General features: G+C 40.4%; 1 protein-coding gene across 1 annotated transcript in view; it reads left to right on the top strand.

Annotated features, from left to right (window-relative positions):
* Window positions 1–423: 423 nt before the first annotated feature.
* The window catches only part of CPA6 (carboxypeptidase A6), a 72,412-nt gene continuing 54,515 nt past the window's right edge, over window positions 424–18,320 (top strand). Inside the window, exons 1-4 of the mRNA XM_037058761.1 lie at window positions 424–605; window positions 10,513–10,627; window positions 12,668–12,769; window positions 15,376–15,480. Of these exons, the coding sequence (XP_036914656.1) occupies window positions 424–605; window positions 10,513–10,627; window positions 12,668–12,769; window positions 15,376–15,480 (504 nt within the window). The remainder of the gene's footprint in view (window positions 606–10,512; window positions 10,628–12,667; window positions 12,770–15,375; window positions 15,481–18,320) is intronic.

Raw genomic sequence — 18,320 nt, 5'->3', positions numbered from 1 at the left:
GGACAAGTGAAGACCTGGTAGGAGTTGGTGAAAGGCATGTGTTGGGGAAGGAGAGGGGGACCTGAAGAGTGTTCCATTAAAGTTACCAGGTGTTGTCAAACTGCCACAATTTGCTTATGTGGTAGGATAAAGGGTAACTGCTATATTTCTTTTCCTCGTTATTATTCAAATATTTGTGCAGTCAGTAACTGTAAACTATCAAAATAATACTTAGAACTATGGTATCTCATTTTTACCTTGTAGCTTAATAAATTGGTCTGTAAACTATCACAAATTATGATCAATTTTCTATGGATATGATGTAATTTGGAGAACAAATTCAAAACCAAATAGTTTTACCCTAATGAAGCAAGCATTGAGTCTAATTCTGTAATGTGCTTATGTTACCGAATGCCAACGAGATAATGCGTTTGACATTGTGGCATGGATCTTTCCCCACCTACACTGAATGTGAATCACAGGTTGGTTCCTGCACTACAGGTGGACCTGTGGCAGCCCAGCAGTATCTCCTATGTCTCAGAGGGAACAGTTACTGATGCCCATACTCCCCATAATGGTTCCCAAGTTCTGTTAGCCTTCTTACAGGAAGCCAACATCCCATACAAGTAAGCATTTTTTCATTGCTTAATTTATTTGTACTAAGTTTAACTGAATGGTAACTCTACTCCCGTTATCTACTGAGTGCCAGTGACAATGTTTCAGGTATTGTTTATCAAATTGGGGAAGCTAACATGAATATTACAATTATATTTACCTCTGAGCTTATTAATGTAACAGGGGAGGAGGCATATTATGTCACCATTGTCACCAAGTGGTCAGTATAAACACAGAAGCTTTTTTCTAGGGGAAGAAAGGAGAGCAGCCTACAGGGGTCTAGAAGGTGGGTGGGAAGGCAGGGGCAGAGGAAGTTTTCTGCAGGAGTTGTTTACTTAGGCCAAGGATGAGAGTCAGAACCGTGAAGACAGAAGGAAAAATGCCAGCAAAGGGAAGAGCAGCGTGGTGAGTATGCAGCAAACTGATGTAGTTCAGTGTTATTAGTGTCCAAAGTGCCAATCAAAGAATAGAAAGAAAAAATGCTGGAGAGGTGGGGAAGGCCAGTTTGTGGGAAGACTGATGTACAGGGTTAGGAGCTCAGACCGTTTCCTGAGGGTGGCGCAGCATAAGTCGAGGATGTAAGCAAGGGAGCCACACATGCATGTAACTGGGAGGAAACTGCAATCATGACTCACGTAAGAGATAGGGGGGCCCTGAGTTGAGACCAGAGTAGTGGGATCAGGAGAGCATTCAATAAAATAGTTCAGAGGCAAAATCACCTGGATTCCACATTTAGTTTGGCGTAGGTGCAAGAGGAAGAAGTCAAAGGTAATGCCAAGTCTTCTTTGGGTGACTGAGGAGACAGATTCAAACAGATTTGGATATTTGGATATTTTGAGGGTTTTTAAAATACCAGTTATAGAAGAACAAATAGAGTTAGTGGAAGATAGTCACGGGAGTCAAAGAAGAAATGAAAGACTTTCAAGAGAAGGAGCGTCAGTGGTGCCAAGTGCTGCAGTGACGCCAGCAAGAAAAGGACTAACCAGGTTCTTTTGGGTTTGGCAGTAGAAACTGTGTTGGTAACTCTCATGGTGGGATTGGGTTGTCAGGAGCAGGAGACAGAAAAGGGAACAGGAGGTGAGAACATGGAGCACAGAGAAGATGACTGCTCTTAGAAGGTAGAATAAGAAGAGAAGCAGAGAATGAGGAGTGACTGCAGGGAGATGCAGCTTGAGATATGGGATTTGTTTGGGGAATGGCAATTTGGGCTTGTCTGTAGGCTGAGGGGAAAGACCAGCAGAGAAGAAGAGGATGATGAGATAGGAAAAAATGCACAAGTGAAGGAGTGAGTTTGAATATTAGGAAGGAACCTTACCCTCTAAGGTAGAAAAGGTAAATGTGTAACCAGTTAAAAGAGATAATAACTGATTGCTAAATTTTCTGGATGAAGAAAGAAGGTTATCTAATGAAAGTAAAAAACAAGGGTTGAAGAATGTTCCAAGAGAAAAATTAGGATAGCAACCAATAAAAGTGGTTGTTGCAGAGAAGAGAGATTGTAGCCCTGATAGGAACTTGAGATTTCATGGGACAAGAACACAGAGAGGTCAAGGTTGCAAAAAAAGCTGAAGTTCCTAGCAGGGTACTAGCTCAAGTATTCATTCATCAAGTCTAATCTGGGTAGGAAAGAAGGAGAGTCTGGGAGGAATGATGGGACAAAATGGAAGAATTGAGGAAGAGAGGAAGATCTGTATATTGAAAACTGGTATAGTGTGCCTGAGGACAACAAACTGGAAAGCAGTAGGTTTTAACAGAATGTTGGCTACTGGGTGTTAAGAATTCTGGGGTGGAATACGTATGGCTGGTGGCAAGATTCAGGCGGTAGCCGTGGGAGAGATGGCTGAAGTGGAATGGAGATCACTGAGGCTGACGTGGCCAANAGTTATAGTAGAACAAATAGAGTTAGTGGAAGATAGTCACGGGAGTCAAAGAAGAAATGAAAGACTTTCAAGAGAAGGAGCGTCAGTGGTGCCAAGTGCTGCAGTGACGCCAGCAAGAAAAGGACTAACCAGGTTCTTTTGGGTTTGACAGTAGAAACTGTGTTGGTAACTCTCATGGTGGGATTGGGTTGTCAGGAGCAGGAGACAGAAAAGGGAACAGGAGGTGAGAACATGGAGCACAGAGAAGATGACTGCTCTTAGAAGGTAGAATAAGAAGAGAAGCAGAGAATGAGGAGTGACTGAAGGGAGATGCAGCTTGAGATATGGGATTTGTTTGGGGAATGGCAATTTGGACTTGTCTGTAGGCTGAGGGGAAAGACCAGCAGAGAAGAAGAGGATGATGAGATAGGAAAAAATGCACAAGTGAAGGAGTGAGTTTGAATAGTAGGAAGGAACCTTACCCTCTAAGGTAGAAAAGGTAAATGTGGAACCAGTTAAAAGAGATAATAACTGATTGCTAAATTTTCTGGATGAAGAAAGAAGGTTATCTAATGAAAGTAAAAAACAAGGGTTGAACATTCCTGAAGAATGTTCCAAGAGAAAAATTAGGATAGCAACCAATAAAAGTGGTTGTTGCAGAGAAGAGAGATTGTAGCCCTGATAGGAACTTGAGATTTCATGGGATAAGAACACAGAGAGGTCAAGGTTGCAAAAAAAGCTGAAGTTCCTAGCAGGGTACTAGCTCAAGTATTCATTCATCAAGTCTAATCTGGGTAGGAAAGAAGGAGAGTCTGGGAGGAATGATGGGACAAAATGGAAGAATTGAGGAAGAGAGGAAGATCTTTATATTGAAAACTGGTATAGTGTGCCTGAGGACAACAAACTGGAAAGCAGTAGGTTTTAACAGAATGTTGGCTACTGGGTGTTAAGAATTCTGGGGTGGAATACGTATGGCTGGTGGCAAGATTCAGGCGGTAGCCGTGGGAGAGATGGCTGAAGTGGAATGGAGATCACTGAGGCTGACGTGGCCAAAATGAATGAGCCAGATCACCTGAGAATCACCATAGCAGTCTTCAGTCTCCTTGGCAGATGGCAGGATTAATGGTGGGGAGAGAGAGAATATTACTGGATGGGGAATATCAGACATATCCAAAAGTTAGAAAAAAGCAACTAGGAGTAGTACGATGATAAAGGGAGGAAGAGCTTTTCCTGAAAGTTAGATGATTAGGGGGGAAGGCAAAATGGGGGTCCAGGAGCATGCTGACCTCCCTTACTTCTGGCCCCTGGGTAAATGGGGTGGAAGGAGAGAAAGCCACAAAAAAATCTGCATTCTTAAGAGAGTCCAATCTCTATTGGAGCAAGAATATAGGAAGAGAGAGTTCCCTGAAGAGACTGGAGAGTGTAGGGAGCTTATCTACAATGAAAGGGGACTCCAGCAGGTACAAGGGAAAAGAAAGCAGTGGAGGATCGGAAGTGCAGTGCAGTGAATTAGTGAGACTGGATCAGTGACTTACCTTTTGTTTGGAATCCTAGGATTTGGGGACTGAGAGGCATGATTGTCAATGACTACCCTCAACTACCCCAACATTTTAGCAAGTTCTGGTGCTGCCCACGCAAGCACAAAGACCTGTAATGACGTCTGGCAAGGCCTGGGACGGGCTCATGGCTCTGGAGTTACTGGTGAAGTCTCTAGTCTCTGTGGGTGGCTGGGCCAGGGGGCGTACTGTGACAGTGACATCCCTCCCTGGTCCACACAAATACTTCCCTACCAGGAATATGACTGCAGCCTTATTAAAGTACTGATTTTCTTTTTCAGTAAGATATTTTATCTGTGGTTCTAGAACAGGGTAGAGACACAGCTGTGCATAAAACTGTTTTTCGTATTAAATACCTTTTAGTCATTGCTGCAGCTTTGATTTTCTGAATGCCTGGCAGGAAAGAGCTTGGTAATTATATCTATAGGTGCTCAGTTACAACTCACATGCTTCATTAATTATTATTTGGTAAAAAAAGAATATACCAGTTATTTTAACAAATCTCTATTTCCTGCTATTAAATATAGGTCATGTGGAACTAACATAGAATAAAATATCACACTGTATGTCACAGAGAATTGAGTCTAAAACATTGTTCTAAATCAGTTGTCTCTTCATAGAGAACAATTATTTAGAATTGTTCATTTTGTTGGTCCCAATAATAACACGTAAGAGTCCATTAAATTCCACAGGGACGGTAGAGGGAAGTTATTTTAATTCACTTTTATTATTATAGCCTGGGGTATCTTCAAAAGACCATTATTTAGCCTGTACAATTATACATAATGTATAGCTAGAGTCATCTTTAAAGCGAAGATAATATAACCCCATGTGTCTAGGCCCCTAGAAAATCAAGCCCTCTTCATTACATGACAGATGAAGTGACTCATTCTGCCATAAAAATTTTCAATCATTTTGTAAATTAAAAACCTGTAAAAATTTGCTGTGGAATTTGAAATTCTGAAGCCCCCCTTCCACCCTGGAAGCTTGGAAGGGGTGGCTTTGTACTAAGTGAAGACATCACCTGGAAAGTTCTTCATAGAAGCACATACAGTCGGGGTAGGAATAATAATAAGATGCAAAGAACTAAAATGCAACAGTTACAAAAAACTTTCTGGGGTTCCACTTAATGGCCTTCTCATCAATCAACAAGTTTACAATCAACAACTTGATGAAGAAAATGGGCTACACCTGCCATGTCCCAATTATTATTTTTTAAATTTATTTTATTGATTATACCATTACAGTTGTTCTATTTTCCCCCCTTCATTCCCCTCCACCCTTCACACCCCCTCCCCTACCATTCCCCCCTTTAGTTTATGACCACATGTCTCAAGTTCTTTAGATTCTATATTTCCCCTACTATTCTTGCCCTCCCCCCTATCTATTTTCTACCATCTATGCTACTTATTCTCTGTGCCTTCTCCTCCCCTTCTCCTCCTCCCACTCCCCTGTTGTTAACCCTCCATGTGTTCTTCATTTCTATGGTTCCACTCCTGATCTAGCTGTCCTCTTGGTTTGCTTTTGTTTTAGGTGTGGTTGTTAATAACTGTGAATTTGCTGTCCTTTCACTGTTTATATTATTATTATTTTTGTTGATTGATTTGAGAGGAAGGGAGAAAGGGAGATAGGAACATCAATTAGTTGTTTCACTTTTTTATGCATTCATTGGTTGATTTTTGTATGTGCTCTGACCCGGGATTGAACCCCCAACCTTTGTGTATCAAGATGACACTCTAAACCAATTGAGCTACCTGGTCAAGGCCACATCACAGTTATTTTAAATTTCAGGTTGGTCTCTTAGGGCCTGTATTAAGATGCAGTCTAAATTATTGAACTGTATTAGTTTGCTAGAGCTGCCATAACAAAGTACCACAGACTGGCTGGCTTAAAAACAGAAGTATTTCATCAGCTCATGATTCTGGAGGCTAGAGGTCTGAAACCCAGGTGGTGGCAGGGTTGGTCCCCTGTGAGAGCTGAGAGAAGGATCAGTCCCAGGCCTCTTTCTTTGGTTTGTGCACAACGGTCTTCTTCCTCTGTCTCTTCATGTCATCTTCCTGCTATGCGTATGTGTCTTCGTGTCCTAGTTCTCACCCCCATTTTACAACGTTCATTCTAGCAAGAGCTGCCAAACAAACAGAGTATCAGCAGCAGAACCTCAAAACTTTCTAGTGATGTATGAGAGGAATTGCTCTTACCCTGAGATGAAATAAGTTATCTGTACTTGGTTATGTTTGGAAAGTCAGTTCACTGGAAATACTGCAAAAACAATACAATACAGCTCCATTTTGGAAACATTCTGAACATTTTTATACCCTTGGAAACTTTTTATTTTTGTATTTCATCTTTTTTAGATGAAAACCCAGAGGGAGATTTTTTAATACTCACCTGAGGATATGTTTATTGATTTATTTTCTTTTCTGTTCTTATTTTTCTAGAGAGACAGAGACAAAGATAGAGAGACAGACCTCAATTGGTTGCCTCCTGTATGCTCCCCAATCGGGGATCGAACCTGCAACCCTTTGGTGTATGGAACAATCCTCCAACCAACTGAACCACCTAGGATTCTTATGTAGATTGCTGGCTTTGGCAAATCCATTTACATTTCTTCCCTAGTTTCCTGAGACAGAGAAAGGTAGCCAGGAGAAATGGAGAGATGGTACTAGAAACCTGCCTGAACAGTGCCTGCAATAACTGGAACATGCTGACCGTTTATAACCAACACCTGAAGTGACTGGATGCAACAAACTTGCATCTTTCTTACCTCTCCACATTCTCTCACAACATAGGAAGTTTGGACATTGATATAAAGGTTCATACGGTTCTTAAGACCTACACTGGCCGTATTTGAAGGTGTTTTTAGTCCATACAAGCCTACTTTGATCTACTATAACTTCTTTCCTTGATGGAAGAAAGGAAGGACTAACACAGAAAAGAGGACTCATCCTCCACTCACATGTCAGTCACTACAAGCAGCTACCAAGCAGGTTTACCAACTCTGTGTCACCTCACCTTATTTTAATATTTAACGTTTCTATTTCTGAAGTTGAAAATTGAAACAAAAAGAACAGTAAGCCAATGATAAATTCCTAAGTATTTGTCCATAATGGGTAAAATACTTGGTAAATATATGAGTGAATCAAAAGGACTGCCCGACACCCAGCATGACCCTAAGTTAATCCACTCCCTCATAGACCAAAAAGTGTTTATTCAGGCAACTCAAGAAATTTTTTAATGAAATGACCTACATGGTTCAACCCTGAAAGTCATTTATAGATGCCATTACACATTCGTTTAATAGCATTTAAAGCACTAAGCACAGTTCTCTTGAAAGACAGGACATGAAAGCAAAGCTTGTTAGCTGTCTGCCAGACTCAGAAAAATTGCTCAGGGGTTCTTCAGCATTTTGATTTTTTTAAGTATATTTTATTGATTTTGATATTACACTTATCCTAATTTGTTTTTCCCCTTTATACCCTCTCCACCCTGTACCCCTACCCTCCAGCACCCGCCCTTAGTTCAAGCCCATGGGTTGTACATACAAGTTCTTTGGCTTCTCTATTTCTTATACGATTCTTAACATCCTCCTCTCTATTCTGTACCTACCAATTAAGCTTCTTGTTCCCTGTACCTTTCTCCTCTATTCTCCCCCTTCCCCTCCCCACTGATAACCCTCATGTGATCATTTCTATAATTCTGTTCCTGTTCTAGTTGTCTTTTTAATTTTTGCTTCTGTTTTTTAGGTTCAGTTGTTGATAGTTCTGAGTTTGTTGTCATTTAATTGTTCATCATTTTTGATCTTCTATTTCTTAGATAAGTCCCTTTAACATTTCATAGAATAAGGGCTTGGTGATGATGAACTCCTTTAACTTGACTTTATCTTAGAAGCACTTTATCTGCCCTTCCATTCTAAATGAAAGCTTTGCNCATCGTTTTTGATCTTCTATTTCTTAGATAAGTCCCTTTAACATTTCATAGAATAAGGGCTTGGTGATGATGAACTCCTTGAACTTGACCTTATCTGAGAAGCACTTTATCTGTCCTTCCATTCTAAATGATAGCTTTGCTGGATAGAGCAATCTTGGATGTAGATCTTTGGATTTCATGACTTGGAATACTTCTTTCTAGCCCCTTCTTGCCTATAAGATCTCTTTTGAGAAATCAGCTGACAGTCTGATGGGAACCCCTTCATAGGTAACTGTTTTTGCTGCTTTTAAGATTGTTTTCTTATCTTTAATCTTGGGTAACTTAATTATGATGTGTCTTGGTGTGTTTCTGCTTGGGTCCAACTACTTTGGGACTCTCTGGGCTTCCTGGACTTCCTGGAAGTCTATTTTCTTCATCAGATTGGGGAAGTTTTTCTTTATTATTTGTTCACTTAAATTTTCCATTTCTTGCTCTTCTTCTTCTTCTTCTGGCTACCCTATGATTCAAATGTTGGAGTTCTTGAAGTTGTCCCGGAGGTTCCTAAGCCTCTCCTCATTTTTCTGAATTCTTGTTTCTTTATTTTGTTCCCACTGGATATTTATTTCTTCCTTTTGTTCCAAATCATCAATTTCATTCCCAGTTTCGTTCACTTCACTGTTGGTTCCCTGTATGTTTTGCTTTATTCCACCCTGTGTCACCTTTATTTTGAGACCAAGCTCAGTCAATTCTGTGAGCATCCTGATTACCGGTGTTTAAAACACTGCATCAGATAGGTTGTCTATCTCCTTGTTGATCAGCTCTTTTTGTGGAATTTTGATCTGTTCTTTCATTTGAGCCATATTTCTTTGTCTCCGTATAGCTGTTAAGTTGTAGAAGGACTGAGCGTTAGGTATTCACCAGGGCGAAGCAATCTTCTTTGCTGCCTTGTGGCACTGTTTGTGGGGGAGGGGTCAGAGAGGGAACAATGCCACTTGTTCTCTCTGTTTTAGCCCCACTTTCCAACAAACTCTCCTGTGAGACTTGGACTTTCTCCTGCCTTCACAGCCCCCACAGTATTTTACAGCAAGAGTTTGGGGGTCTTTAGTTTCCCTGGCAGCCAGCCGCTCCTTGCCCATGGTCCATCGCCTTGCCATGGGTCCTCTCCACCTGCCCACCTGCCCCTCTCCACCCCTCCTACTGGTCTGGATGAATGTTTCTTTAACTCCTTGGTTCTCGGAGTCCCATGAAGTTTGCTATTCCTGCAGTTCTGGTTGTTTCCTGTTTTTAAATTGATTGGTGTCCTTCTTTTGGTTGTGCAAAGAAGCAAGTGAAGTGTTTCTACCTACGTCTCCACCTTGACTGGAACTTGACTCTTCAACATTTTTAAACATTCCCTATGAATGTGCTACTTCATGGCTAGCTACCTCTAGTTATAACAGGGGTTCCCAACCTCTGGGCCACGGACCAGTACCAGTCCAGGCCTATCAGGAACCAGGCTGCACAGCAGGAGGCAAGCTTGAATGTCCCAAATCATCAGGCTGCACTTGAATCACCCCAAAACCATTCTCCCTGACCCCGTCTGTGGAAAAATTGTCTTCCATGAAATTGGTCCTTTGTGCCAAAAAGGTTGGAGACTGCTGATAGAAGACATGGCTGAATATTAGGGAGACAAGCCTGTATCTAGCTCAGATGTCTCATCAAGAACACTAATGACTATAGCTGAGCTCATGCCACTCACTACAGTGACCCTGGAATCCCACCCCCAACCCCCTCAGCCTTCACTTTCCAAATGCATCCACTTTGATTAGCTGCGCTTTCCTTTTCTTGACATTGTGGCAGGAAGTGAAATTCACTTTTTCCCACTCTGCATGTTTCTTCAGGTTGCTCTTGAGAAACGCAGCTTCTTTCCTTCTTTCCCTTTCCTTTCTGACTCTTGGGTCATGTTGCTGGGTGATGACATGAGAAAAGTCAGTGATGAGGACAAGCATTAGGAAAGGAGGATGTGGCCATGGAGGTGAAGACTTCATCTTGTTTCAGTTCTCATAGTGTCACACTGGACTTGGAGTCAAATAATTCAAATTTGGGTTCATGTTCCAAGTTCAAATTCTGGCTCTGTACTCACTAGCAGAGTGACATTGGCAAGTTTCTCACCATTTTGAGGCTCAGTTTCCCCACTTGTGAAATGGGGATAACAATACAGTTTATTTATGCATAATCTTATGTAATAATATACATAGGACAGTGTGTGATATATACAGGACGGTGCCAAGTGCCTGGCAGGCACCCAATAAATGTGAGTGCTCATGCCCATCATTCAGTTCTTATAGCTGCTCAGTGAACAGTAGTTATTATTCCCATTGCTATTATTATTATTATTATTATTAGGGAACATCTGTTTAAAATTTTACATTTTATATTTACTACACAATTTATTTAACAGCTTTTATTTCCTGAAAATGAACATTCTCCTGACATTTGGTATTCTTAGAAATGTCTATCTTTGCTGCCTTCTTTCATAGATCCATGATTTTATTTTGATATTACCTGATTTCTATATTATCTCCATTTCATTTTCATCATGTCTATCATTTCATATCTAGGATCCTCATAGAAGATCTTCAGAAAGCACTGGAAAAAGGAAGCAGTTTGCAAGCCCAGAGAAATCGAAGATCCCTCTCTGAATACAATTATGAAGTTTATCATTCCTTAGAAGAAGTATGTAATCAAAGGACCTTTTATTGTATTTTTTTTTGAGGCAGGGACTCTATGCAGAATAAGTATAGCTTTTTTTTCGTTTTTAAATCCTAACCCAAGGATGTATCTATTGATTTTTAGAAAGAGAGTAAGGGGGAGAGGGAAAAGAAAAAAATCATCAATGTGAAAGAGAACCATTGATCGGCTGCCTCCTGTACACAAGATCAAACCCTCAACCTAAGTATGTGCCCTGACTGGGAATGGAACCCACACCCTTTTGGTGTAAGGGTGATGCTCTAACTGACTAAACCACCTGGCCAGGGAGAGTACAGCTCCTTATATTGTCTAAGTACCTCAGGTCAGTCCTCTATTCCATTAAGCATTTAATTACTATATAAGAAGTAGCAACATAATTTGAATTCATCTGCTTTACCCCACCCACTCCTATGAAGGTCATGGAAAGTGCACTGGAAGAGTGAAGTGGTGTTGTTATAATTGTAGTTATAAAGACCTTAACTTAAAAGCTTGATGCACATATTGATGGAAGGTAGAGCCAACCGGAGTTTGAGGACAATGATTTGGTTGAAGGGTAGAGTGAACTTTGATTCTTTCCACACACCCTCTGCAAATCTGAGACCTCCCAAAGGCCAAGCTTCATCTGTGGTACCTCAGGGCCTAGTCACATGCTGCTATTTATTCTACCTGGAAAGCACAGCAATCTCATTCCCACTAACACATTTACTGTTCAGCTGCACAACAACTAGTCATTCTTCAAACCTCAGCTTTACCTAGGAAGACAGCTGTTTCTACTCTCCTAGGCTGGATCCGAACTCCACTCCCCACCTCCAATTCCCAGCATATTTTATGCACCATAGCACATGGATGTATGATTCTTTTTCATCAATACCTTTCTCTCTAATAAGCTGCAAGTTCCATGAACACAGGCTACTTCTTATTCACCACTGTATTCCTAGTGGCAAGCAAATAGAGACCTCCAAATAGATAGTAGAGGACAGAATGAATGCATACATATATTCTCTATGTTTCTTCTGAATTGAGCAAAGGAAGACAAAGCATTCATAAGATCCCATTATATTCTTAAGAGAATTCTTGGTTTTCTTGATAATTCTTGGTTCTACTTTCCTTTCAAAATTATTTCTATGTATTTTATGTTACAACAAGGAAATGTTTTAGGTAATTTAGCACATGAAATTTTTATTAACATTCACTAGAAAAAGTCAAATTTTTAAAATACATCTATATAGATGTGTGTGTATATATACTCATTAGACTAAGAACAAAAAAAAAATAATATGGTACTTCCTAAAATCTACTTTTTCAGCACAGACTCTTTCTTTCACATCATGGAACAATGGGATGCTCTTGTGTGACTTCCTTACTCATGCAGCTTTTAAGTCAGAAATGTCACCCATTTTTCTAAGTGCCTCATTCATCCATCTCAAATACACCTTCTCCTGATGACAGAGAAGTGTATGTAAAAGGACCAATGCAAATGCATTGCTATTACTGGGGAATTTATTCAGACTATGCCCTCTGATGTGTGTCTTGATAGATTGAATATCTTTAAACGTCAAAAAATGTCTTTTTCTTAGCATCTTCCATTCAGTGGCAAATTACAATATACTGGGCTTTCATGTAGTTTGGATGATTTTTCTGTAGCCAATTTCTTTCTTTTTCTCTAAACTACTTTGGGAAAAATGGAAGTAAATTTTGATTTTCGCAAGGATTGGAGAACACATCGATTAATTTTCTGCAAAACTCTGCCATCAAGATACAATTTACTAACGACAAATCGTAGTAGAAGGTATTCTTTAAAAAGGGAACAATATAAAGACTTGAAGCTACTATTTGTAAAGGCAGAAAATAAAAGGTAATTTTAAATATCCTGAAGTAAATTAAAATAGAAAATTGGTTTTTGTTCAACTTTATATTCCATGTGTGCTGTTTGAGTTCTGAGACCTATTGTTGTCTTCTTACCTTTTGTTCTCTAAACGCTCTGTAATTATGAGTCTGACATGACTTTTATTTATTTGCTTTTAGATTCAAAATTGGATGCATCATCTGAATAATACTCATTCAGGCCTCATTCACATGTTCTCTATTGGAAAATCATATGAGGGAAGATCTCTTTTCATTTTAAAGGTAAAAATGGGAAATTATTAACTACAATATTTACTAAACAATCATTCCAACTTTGACATATGGGGAAAGAAATAGAATGGTGTCATCGTGTCTAATATTTAACATTATCTGATAACTTAAGGAAAAGTTTTCCCTTAGGTTTTTAAATCATATTGAAGTTTCACCATTGAGTATTCCAGAGAATACTAACATATTCTGAGTTATTAATGCACCTAAAAATAATGGCCTTCAAAATAATTTGTGAGTTGGTGGTGCATAAGATGAACCAATGTAAAACTACATAAATATGTAAGAAGGTATGCGTCATTCCTAGCCCGTGACCCTGCATTCTCTTCTAGTCTGGCCTACAGCACTCCATCTCTTCTCAACCAAACACCCAAAAGATTTATAATAAAACATCATCCTGCACTTTCTCACCTTCTAGTCAGACTCTGACTCACTGGCCTTCACACCCCCACCGCTCCTCTAAACCTTCTCTTTCCAAGGGCAATGATGACCACTAGTTTTTCTTCCCATCTCTAGGACCATCCCTCAGGTCTCATTCTCTGGCTCCTCAGCCCTCATCTTTTCCTTACGTTCTGGCAGTCCCAGGATTCTATCCTCAGATGTGCTCTCATTCTATGAACAACCTCAAGAGGGACACATCCACCCCATGGTTTCAACCATCGTCCCAGACTTTGCTATTCAGTGAAGTCCCCTCTCTAGAGATTTAAACTTCATACATCATTAGCTGCTTTGCATTCTCATGTCAACAGTCAAAAAGGCACCTTTCCTCAGAACGGTACCACTCTGCTCCCAGTGTAAAAACATGAGCACCACACTAGATTCCTCTCCTCTATCTTAACCATCTGCTTTAAATCCACCACTAGGAATGTTCATTTCCTTCCTTCTAAATATCTTTTTGGATGTGCACCAACCTTTTTGCTTGTCCTCACTCATCTCTGGACTATCGCAATAATGGCTTCAGTACTGAACTTCCTTTCTAGACCCTGTAGCCCAGCTATCTCCATGCTCCTGTCAGTGTGAGCTCTCCTCCCTCCTCCCACTCCACACACACTCCTCCCATGGAACTCAGGATGCAGCCTTCTCTCTTTCGTATAGTACTTGGGAACTTCACGTGCTCTGCATCTGAACTCCAAGAAGCTGTTCCTCAAATATGATGTGCTCAGATTCTTTTCCAAACTTGCGATGCCTTCTTCCAACTTGTCTGCCTGGCAAACTTCCAGCCTTGCTCAAGTACTCAAGTGCTCAAGAAGAAGTCTTTTCTTTTGAGAAGCCTTCTTTTATTCTCAGGAAAATTAGACGTGTCGCCATGTTGTAGAACACCCCCAGGTTCCCAGAGTAGCTAATACATATTCACATCATAATGATTAATTGTTCATATGTCTGCTGTCCTCACTACCATATAAATCCTGTATTTTCCTTTTTGAATCTCTGGTGCTCAGTACATTGAAAAGAATTTCCTGAAGTATTAGTCAAGTGAATTAATGAATAAATGAAAACTACACCCCAATAAACATGTCAAGAGCCACCTACTGATTACTGGGCTAGAAAGTGGGTTATAAATAACATTTATAATAGAATTATAAAGAAAAATTTGCCAGTTCCACAGTTCAAGTTGTTTCGTGTTTTTCCATTTTGTTTTGAAATCAAATTTGACTTTGTCCACCTACAAAACAGAGCTAATTCTTTGTGGGAGATTCCTTGGGAATATTTCTGATTCCTTGGAATGAAGAGAGGCAGAAAATTTAGCTTTTTACTTAACAGCCACATACAAGGGAGGGCACCCCAAAATACTGATTTATAAAAAATTGTGTATTTACTATTATGTGTTTAAACTTCAGTCCCCTTCAAATTGAATACTCCCCATTTGATGTAACATACTTATCAAGATTTTTTTTCCCACTGCTCAAAACAGTTTCTGAATTTGTTGATCTTTCTGCGGCTTTTTGTTTTGCCTCTTCCATAATGGCAAAACGTTTCTCTTTGAGGACTTTTTTCATCTGGGAAAACAAAAAAAGTCACTCTGGGCAAGATGGGATGAATAAGGAAGGTGGGGCATGGGGGTCATGCTGTTTGGGGTCAAAAACCACTTGCTGAACACTCAGCATGGTGTGCTCAGGATCACTCTCAAATCACCCATCATGAAATGGGCAAACGCATCAAAAGAGCCTTAAAAAAAAAAATCCGCTGAAGCCAAACGCAGCCTCTAACAACAACACCAGCTGCTACACTGATTCAGATGGGTTCCTAGAACACTCACCTAGTGGAGGAAGCCTGTACTACAACAAGCCCTCCCTCCAGAAGATAATTCCCGGGTTTTGGGGGGGAAGGGGCTCGCCTCTCATGTTTACATTAAAATAGAGAAGCAAACCTATTTAAGGAATTGTTCTTTTCTTGGGTATTTTTCAGTTCTTTGAACTGTATTGTTTCTGCATAAACAACCCCAGACTTCTGGAATAGATAGGGCATCTCTCCTTTTTTACAGGTAACCTAATAAAACAAAGCATAGTGAAGAATTATTCTGAAACCTTATTAAATTATGCCAGTCAGTAAATCCAAAATTAAAAGCCTGCATTGGTTACTAAGAATACTCTTGTTTTCAGCTGGGCAGGAGATCACGGGCCTACAAAAGAGCTGTCTGGATGGACTGTGGTATTCATGCAAGAGAATGGATCGGTCCAGCCTTTTGTCAGTGGTTTGTAAAAGAAGTAAGTTAAACCCTTTACACAAGGTCCGTTTCAGTTAGTCAGTGGTTCCCATGTGTTTTTATTCTGCTCAGGTAACAAAACTGGGAATGCAAAGCCGGCGATACTTGCTTGGATGATAACACCTTGATTTTGTGGATCGCTTTCATGTTTAGAAGGCTTCCATAACCCTGGCTCCATTTATCCTCACCTCTGACCTTGGAGGTCATTAAAGAGAAGAAACCTGAGATTCAGAGCATTTATGATTTTGTGACAAATGAGGAACCAACCACAGCAGCTTATATATGGAAAAAGCTAAAAATCAAATTTATGATGTTCTAGAGCAATTTCTCATAGAATGTTCAGCTTGGAAAATTCTCCATCATCTGTCTTCTCTGTCAAAATGATCTCACATAGGCTATAACAATAAAGACATGAGCAAGTGATTGCATTTTCCCCCTCCTGCTATGGATCTGTAATTTAGATATGAAAAACCTTTAACCTCTGTGGGTTTAACATTCTCAATCTCAGCATTTTTCAGTGACTAACTGTTAATGACTCATAGTGATTTCTCATTTTCCAAAAGCTTCTGTAGGTTAGTGAATCCAGTGGGCCCCTATCCAAGGAGTGGGCCAGCCTCATCAACCAACATCTTAATATGTTTGGATATTTTTCTATCCATTGTCAAAAAATGGATAGAAAAGTCATTGTAATGACTTTCATTGGTTTTTTTAAACCTCAACTTCTTATTTTTTTTAAAAAAACCCTAAAAGAAAACCAAGCACTAGTACTGGTAATGAAAATAAAGAAGTCTAAGGGTGTGAAGTTTCTAAGCCAGAGAATAACCCTACACATATTTTTAGCCCTGTATTTATAGAGAACCACTAAGCATACAAATGATATTTTGCATTTTCAGTTTTATTTCACTGTATTTTAGAGAGAAATTATGTGCCCTATAGTGAAGTTTGGGATTTGAGGACTTTCCTAATCTAGGAAAATATCCCTCACAATGTCAAGGATGTACTTAATTTGTAAAATCTGCCTCTGCCACTACCAAACTCATAAAAGTATCCTTCATTTTATAAATATTATGTAATAATAAAAATTTCAAACTATTCCCACTCAACATATTGAGCAATTCCTATTCTTTTTTTAATTTTTTAAAATTTATTTATCTTTAGAGGGGAAGGGAAGGAGAGAAATATCAATGTATGGTTGCCTCTTGTGTGTCCCCCACTGGGAACTGACCTGCAACCCAGGCATGTGCCCTGACGGGGAATCGAACCGTGATCCTTTGGTTTGAAGGGCCACACTCAATCCACTGAGCCACACCAGCCAGGGCAAGCAATTCCTATTCTTTAAAATGTCATTTTACCCTTGTAGGACAAATGCAACAACTAATAAGAAATTAACCCTATTACCTTGTAGTAAATATCCACCATATGCACACAACATATTGTCTGCTGTCTCAAGTTTCGAAAAGAGGGGAAAACTGGCTAAGTATGGAGCACTAATGGTTTATACACTATGGTCCTGCATATTACTGAAGGACATAAGAAATTATCTCTGAAATATTTTGCCTCTCCTGGACCTGTACAGCCTCTTTGTTATAATGCCTAAACTTACTTTCCACATTTATGGTGTTATCATCTCTGTTTGTACCAAGGGCAGAGATTCTATTTATCTTGTTCATTGCCAAGTTCCCAGCACCCAGAACACCACCTGGCACCTAATAGATCTTCAGATATTTGTTACTGGATGGGAATAATGAGAATCCAGTGGTAATGATGTGGAAAGATTTCTGAGAGATGAGTTGTCAAGTCATCTGATGCGATATGAATGGCACCACCTGGATTTTCGCAATGCACAATCTGTGCAGCCGCATACAGCTGCTCCGTAGCTCAACTGAATTTGCAAGGAAGAGGAAGACACCGTGTAACCACAGGAAAGGAATGAGGCACCTAGGGTGACTGCCAATAGATAGTAGTTGAAGTTGGCGCAATAGCAAGAAGCATCAATTAAGATTAGGTGCCATTGCACCAAGATAAGTAAGGAAAGGCCTTCCCCCCTCCACGGGGGCTATCACCAGGCATGCAGCCATCTCCAGCCATTTCTGTCCCTCTGCAACCTTTTCCACACCCCTCTCACTCTCAACTGTTTATGGCCGCTGCTTGCCCCCGTACTTTATCACTTACATTTTCAAGTCAGGATAACAACCAGAAATAAAAAAAAAGGGGGTCCTAGGGCCACTTGCCCCAGTGGCCTGGTGGAAGCAATGGGGCTGCCAAGGTGTGACAGCCTTGTGGTAGCAGTGACTAGAGTGGGTCAACTTTACAGGCTGGTAAGAAATAGTCTCCTTTGCTTTAAAGTCCCCATTGCCAATAATGGTGGTGCTGGGGACAGAGGGAATAGGGACTTGAAAGATCTAAATAGCCTTAAGCCTGCCAAGCACTGGAGCATCATCTCATACACACTAATTGTTAAACTTCAGTCTCCCAAAGAAGGCAGAGGTGGCTGGTCCAAAAGGGGCTCTAAGCAGCACCCCTTCCACAGGTTACCTCCTCTTTACCCGCAAAGTCCCATGACCAGTTCCCAGGCTCCCAACTCATCTCATTTCCAGGCCCCTCTAGGGACACTGGAGAATCTCTGGGCTCCATCTCTGCCTCCCATAAGACTCTAGGATGATACGTCTACCCCTCTCTTGGCTGACACAAGCCATGCCTCCGACTCTCCCCTCCTGCGTTTGCTCCTTACTGGCATACGAGGAACACTTGAGGGGAGGTCCTCTCAGATACACGGTAAATAGGACAGAGGTCCTCCCTCCTCACATTTTTTACTCCAGTCTGTCAGTGGTCTCTGCCATT

This window comes from Sturnira hondurensis, unplaced genomic scaffold (genome assembly GCF_014824575.4).
Source record: "Sturnira hondurensis isolate 20B ecotype Veracruz unplaced genomic scaffold, ASM1482457v3 Scaffold0010128, whole genome shotgun sequence".
NCBI lineage: Eukaryota > Metazoa > Chordata > Mammalia > Chiroptera > Phyllostomidae > Sturnira > Sturnira hondurensis.
The sequence above is the reverse complement of the archived record's forward strand: the minus strand, read 5'-3'. Positions and strand labels throughout refer to the sequence as shown.